Here is a 6,032-nt window from a genome sequence, read left to right as displayed (position 1 = left end):
TTTGTTCTCAGCAGGTTGCGATCTGGGGAATTTCGCAAGAATATATATATATATATTTTTTAAAAAAAGACCATCAAATAGAGAGGATGTCGTCATTTCCCTCCCCTTTCTCCAGTTATTAACTCAAAAGAAGGGTGCAAAAATGAGAATGTCGCTCAATTATTATTGTTATATTTTTTATTTAGCACTGTTTTATAATTCAGGTTGCCCCCTATCATATTTTTCTTACATTGACCGACAAAAATAGACATTTTATATATATATATGATAAGATGTTTCGATATCTCTTTTAAAAACTGTACTGCTGGCTTCTTGGGCTTTCACATAACAATTGGACTTTTTTTTATTTTTATTTTTTGGAAATCTGCATGGAAAGACACACTGCCCATTTTTGGGAGCTGGAGGACAGCTGCTAAAATGTTGGATTGGACGACCCCTTTGTGTGTAATGGTATAGGGGGTCTCCTGCTTGAGTAGGGATGAGTGGGGTTGGACTAGAACACCTTCCAAGGTCCCTTCCAACTCTGTTACTCCGTTATTCTACCTCGTCTGCTTTTCCCTGTCCGGGTGATTTGGAATGATAGTTTTGCAAGCTTGTCTTCCAAAGAAAAACTCCCTGAATTCAGAGCTATGTTACAGTAACAGAGTTGGAAGGGACCTTGGAGGTCATCTAGTCCAATTCCCTGCTCACGCAGGTGACCTGTACTAGGGATCTGAACTGCCGAACCGCCAACTTTTCTGATTGTCTACTTGACATTTCATTTTATATTTTACTGTACTATATATATATATATATTTTGTATTGCAGTGACCGAGTTGTCTATTTCTTTATTTTATCTTTTACTTAACTTTATATAGAGAACTATATATTACTTAACTATATATAGAGAAGCAATTTAGAACTAAGGAGGAATTTCCTGACAGTTAGAACAATCAGTAAGTGGAACAACATGCCTGCAGAAGCTGTGAATGCTCCAACACTGGAAATTTTTAAGAAAATGTTGGATAGCCATTTGTCTGAAATGGTGGAGGGTTTCCTGCCTGGGCAGGGGGTTGGACTAGAAGGCCTCCAAGATCCCTTCCAACTCTGTTGTTATGTTATGTTATGTTATGTTATGTTATGTTATGTTATGTTATGTTATGTTATGTTATGTTATGTTATGTTATGTTATGTTATGTTATGTTATGTTATGTTATGTTGTTATATGTGATCGTATTGTATTATTTCATCGCATTGTATTTCTTGATGGATTGATCTGTTTCTTGATTTTTACATTTGGTTCCGTTTTTTTATATTGTATTTGTATTGTATTATTGTACTGCATGGATTGATCCCTTATTTCCACTTGTTTCTTTTACAATTTTTGTTCCATTTTATAGTATTGTGTTATTGTATCGCATGGATTGATAGAGCTACTTATTTCTTTTCAATTTTGTTCCGTTTTATATTGTATTGTATAGCGTTAATTGATTGATCTGCGTGTTCTATATTTTATTTAATTTTGTATTGTATTGTATTGTCTCTTGATTGAGTGGGGGGCTTGGATTAGAAGACCTTCCAAGGTCCCTTCCAGCTCTCTTATTTTGCTATCCTTCCTTCCTTCCTTCCTTCCTTCCTTCCTTCCTTCCTTCCTTCCTTCCTTCCTTCCTTTTCTCCCTCCCTCCCTTCCTTTCCTTCTTCCTGCCTGCCTTCTCAATTTTCTTCCTTCTCTTCCCCCTCTCTTTCTTTCTTTCCTTCCTTCCTTTCCTTCCTTCCCAATTTCCTCCCTCCCTCCTGCCTTCCTGCCTTTTCTCAATTTCCTTCCTTCCCCTTTCCTTCCTTCCTTAATTTCCTCCCTCCCTCTCCTTTCTTTCCTTCCTTCTTTCCTTCCTTCTTTCCTTCCTTCCTTCCTTCCTTCCTTCCTTCCTTCCTTCCTTCCTTCTCCATCATTGAGTGGTTTTCAAGAAGAGATTGGATGACCCCTTTGTGTGTAATGGTATAGGGGGTCTCCTGCTTGAGTAGGGGTGGGGTGGGGTTGGACTAGAAGACCTCCCAAGGTCCCTTCCAACTCTGTTACACCGTTATTCTACCTCGTCTGCTTTTCCCTGTTGTCCTTTTGCGAATTCTCTTCATTGGAGAAGACCATCTCATCGCCCTTTCAGCCATCTTGGTTGTTGTTTTTTCATTTCTCCTTTGACCTCCCCCTACCCATCATCCCCAGCCATGGCCCTGTTTTCCCCCTCGCAGGTCGCCCTGATCTGCAAAGCTCTGCAGGAGAGTGGCGCGTTGGAGCACCTGTCCCGTTTCCTTTGGGCTCTGCCACCTTCGCTCACCTTGGGTCATCTCCAACGCTTGAGACGTTCTCCCAGCAGAGATCATGGGCTGCAGGTCCTGTGCCCACCATCCGTTCGGGAACTGCCCCTGGCCAGCCTGATGGGCTCCCAGCCCTTGGGAGACCCCAGATCGATCCACCTTGGAGACCACTTCCTTGAATTTCCATCCCAAGGCTCACCTGTCTGGAGAAGTGGCTCTCCTCTGCCAGGAACTTCGGCCCAAAACGGCAAACAGAAAGCCAACAGGATCAAGGTAAGCGACCTTCGAATTAAGGTGGGATTTTTTTGAGTTTGGAAAAAATATCCAGATTTTGTGTTTCTGTATCCCCAACTCTTAGCCACTTTGAAGGGTGGACTTCAACTCCCAGAATTCCTCAGTCAGCATGGATGGAATTCTGGGAGTTGAAGGCCCCCCCCTCCTTAAGCATGATGGCTCGGGGATTCTGGGAGTCAAAGTCCAGCCATCTTAAAACTTGCTAGTGGAGAATTCTAGGAGTTGAAGTCCAACCATCTTAAAAACTTGCTGGCTGAGGGATTCTGGGAGTTGAAGTCCTCCAATGCTGGCTGTGGAATTCTGGGTGTTGAAGCCCACCCCCCTTAAAGCATGATGGCTGGGGGATTCTGGGAGTTGAAGTTCACCCATCTTAAAACTTGCTGGCTGAGGGATTCTGGGAGTTGAAATCTTAAAACTTGCTGGCTGGGGAATTCTAGGAGTTGAAGTCAGCCATCTTGGTTGTTGTTTTTCATTTCTCCTTTGACCTCCCCCTACCCATCGTCCCCAGCCATGGCCCTGTTTTCCCCCTCGCAGGTCGCCCTGATCTGCAAAGCTCTGCAGGAGAGTGGCGCGTTGGAGCACCTGTCCCGTTTCCTTTGGGCTCTGCCACCTTCGCTCACCTTGGGTCATCTCCAACGCTTGAGACGTTCTCCCAGCAGGGATCATGGGCTGCAGGTCCTGTGCCCACCATCCGTTCGGGAACTGCCCCTGGCCAGCCTGATGGGCTCCCAGCCCTTGGGAGACCCCAGATCGATCCACCTTGGAGACCACTTCCTTGAATTTCCATCCCAAGGCTCACTTGTCTGGAGAAGTGGCTCTCCCCTGCCAGGAACTTCGGCCCAAAACGGCAAACAGAAAGCCAACAGGATCAAGGTAAGCGACCTTCGAATTAAGGTGGGATTTTTTTGAGTTTGGAAAAAATATCCAGATTTTGTTTTTCTGTATCCCCAACTCTTAGCCACTTTGAAGGGTGGACTTCAACTCCCAGAATTCCTCAGTCAGCATGGATGGAATTCTGGGAGTTGAAGGCCCCCCGCCTCCTTAAGCATGATGGCTGGGGGATTCTGGGAGTCAAAGTCCAGCCATGTTAAAACTTGCTAGTGGAGAATTCTAGGAGTTGAAGTCCAGCCATCTTAAAAACTTGCTGGCTGAGGGATTCTGGGAGTTGAAGTCCTCCAATGCTGGCTGTGGAATTCTGGGTGTTGAAGTCCACCCCTCTTAAAGCATGATGGCTGGGGGATTCTGGGAGTTGAAGTTCACCCATCTTAAAACTTGCTAGTGCAGAATTCTGGGAGTTGAAATCTTAAAACTTGCTGGCTGGGGAATTCTAGGAGTTGAAGTCCAGCCATCTTAAAACTTGCTGGCTGGGGAATTCTGGGAGTTGAAGTCCACCCCTCTTAAAGCATGCTGGCTGGGGAATTCTAGGAGTTGAAGTCCACCCATCTTAAAACTTGCTGGCTGTGGAATTCTGGGAGTTGAAGTCTATACATGGTGGCTGGCAAGTTCTGGGAATTGACCTTCACCTACAGGGTAGTCCTTGACTTATAGCATTCCGTTTAGTGACCATTCAAAGTTACAACAGCACTGAAAAGAGAGACACATGACTGTTTTTCACACTTAACGACCATTGCGGCATTCTCATGGTCATGCGATCAAAATTCATGCTTGCATGCATTCGCGCGGCTTAAAAAAACGCAGCTAAATACGACAGCATAGCGCTGGGGCAGGTGGGCCCATCCGCAGATCACAACTACCGGTTTGCCCGAACCGGCAGCAACCCACCACTGGTCCTCAGGGATTGTGCAACGGTTGTTTTAAGTGTGAAAAACGCTCTTAAGTCCTTTTTTAAAGTGTCGTCGTAATTCCGAACACTCTCTCAACGATCTGTTGTCAGTCAAAGCCGCTCGGCATTGACAAATGTATGGCAATAATAATAGCTGAACAGCTATCTCCTCCTCCTCCTCCTCCTCCTCCTCCTCCTCCTTCTTCTCTCATCCCAGGAAAAGATCCAAAAACTGTTGAGAGAGTGGTACCTGAAGGATCCTTACCCAAATCCTTCCCAAAAAAGGCACCTGGCCCAGACCACCGGACTTACTCCCACCCAGGTGGGTAACTGGTTTAAAAACCGCCGGCAGAGAGATAGGGCCGCCTCTGCCAAGCACAGCCATCTCCAGACGAGGGGCGAAGTGGGGAGAGGATCGCCCCAAATTTCAATATAAGCCAAGTGCAAGAAAAGAAGAAAAGGAAATACTTATATATATATATGCAAAAATATGAAAGGAAGGAAGGAAGAAAGAAATGAAAACATACCAAATGTCTATTTGGAGACTTTGCTGTGTCGGTAAAATGAAAACGATGGAGGATCGACTTGAATCGATTTTGCCAACTGTTTGTTTATTGGAACCAGATGCCTGGCTGGACAATTCCCTTGAATGATCAATTAAATACACTTAAGGAACAACAACAACAACATCAACGAACAGTTTGGATTCAATCCATCTTCCTGGAGCGCCACAGGGAGAATTTCTAGGAATAGTTGAAAAACTTTTATTTCCAATTCTTCGGCTGGGCTTTGTGAGGCTGCAAAAGGATGTTTTTCCCCCCACATGTTGGCTTTGATCAGAGCTAGAAGTTAGTTCTTCTCTTCCAGGAAGAGCCATCCTGGTTAGCAAGGCAGTTCCAGAGGGAAGGTTATTCCCACAGTTGTTTAAGACTGGACAACAAGGATGGAAAGGCCTCAGAGGAGGAGGAGGAGGAGGAGGAGGAGGAGGAGGAGGAGGAGGAGGAGGAGGAGGAGGAGGAGGAAGAAGTGGTGTAAGGTTAAATCTGTTGTTTCCTATAAGAGCATCAGGCCAGAAGATGAGAGAGAGAGAAAGATGGAGGGAGAGAGGAATAGAGATGATACAGTAGACGATAGGTATATGTAGATAGCTAGATAGATGATTAGATTATTAGATAGATAGATAGATAGATAGATAGATAGATAGATAGATAGATAGATAGATAGATAGATAGATAGAGAAAGACAGACAGACAGACAGACAGTAGGTAGCTGATGAGATGGATGGATAGATGGATAGACAGACATACTGTCAAACAATGATAGCTAGGTAGATAGGTAGCTGATGAGATCGATAGATAGATCGATCAATAGATGATAGATAGATAGAGATAGATAGATAGATAAAGACTGATAATTCTAGGTAGCTAAGTAATTAGGTAGATAGATAGATAGATAGATAGATAGGGACTGATAATTCTAGGTAGCTAAGTAATTAGGTAGCTAGATAGATGATAGATGATAGATAGATAGATAGATAGATAGATAGATAGATAGATAGATAGATAGATAGATAGATATAGATGATTGACAATGATAGCTAGGTAGGTAGGTAGCTGATGAGGTAGGTAGGTAGGTAGGCAAGGGAGGGAGGGAGGGAGGAAGA

At 44.1% G+C, this 6,032-nt stretch overlaps 1 protein-coding gene across 1 annotated transcript; it reads left to right on the top strand.

The window, feature by feature from the left end:
* Positions 1 to 2,202: 2,202 nt before the first annotated feature.
* On the top strand, positions 2,203 to 5,317 carry LOC131186815 (homeobox protein SIX6-like). The gene is made up of 3 exons (XM_058160741.1): positions 2,203 to 2,565; positions 3,121 to 3,459; positions 4,587 to 5,317. The coding sequence occupies exons 1-3, from the start codon at positions 2,203 to 2,205 to the stop codon at positions 4,803 to 4,805; spliced, it is 921 nt and encodes a 306-aa protein (XP_058016724.1). The 3' UTR covers positions 4,806 to 5,317.
* Positions 5,318 to 6,032: the final 715 nt, after the last annotated feature.

Source organism: Ahaetulla prasina, chromosome 17 (assembly GCF_028640845.1).
Source record: "Ahaetulla prasina isolate Xishuangbanna chromosome 17, ASM2864084v1, whole genome shotgun sequence".
NCBI classification, from domain to species: Eukaryota; Metazoa; Chordata; class Lepidosauria; order Squamata; family Colubridae; genus Ahaetulla; species Ahaetulla prasina.
This window is presented reverse-complemented; position numbering and strand designations above follow the sequence as displayed.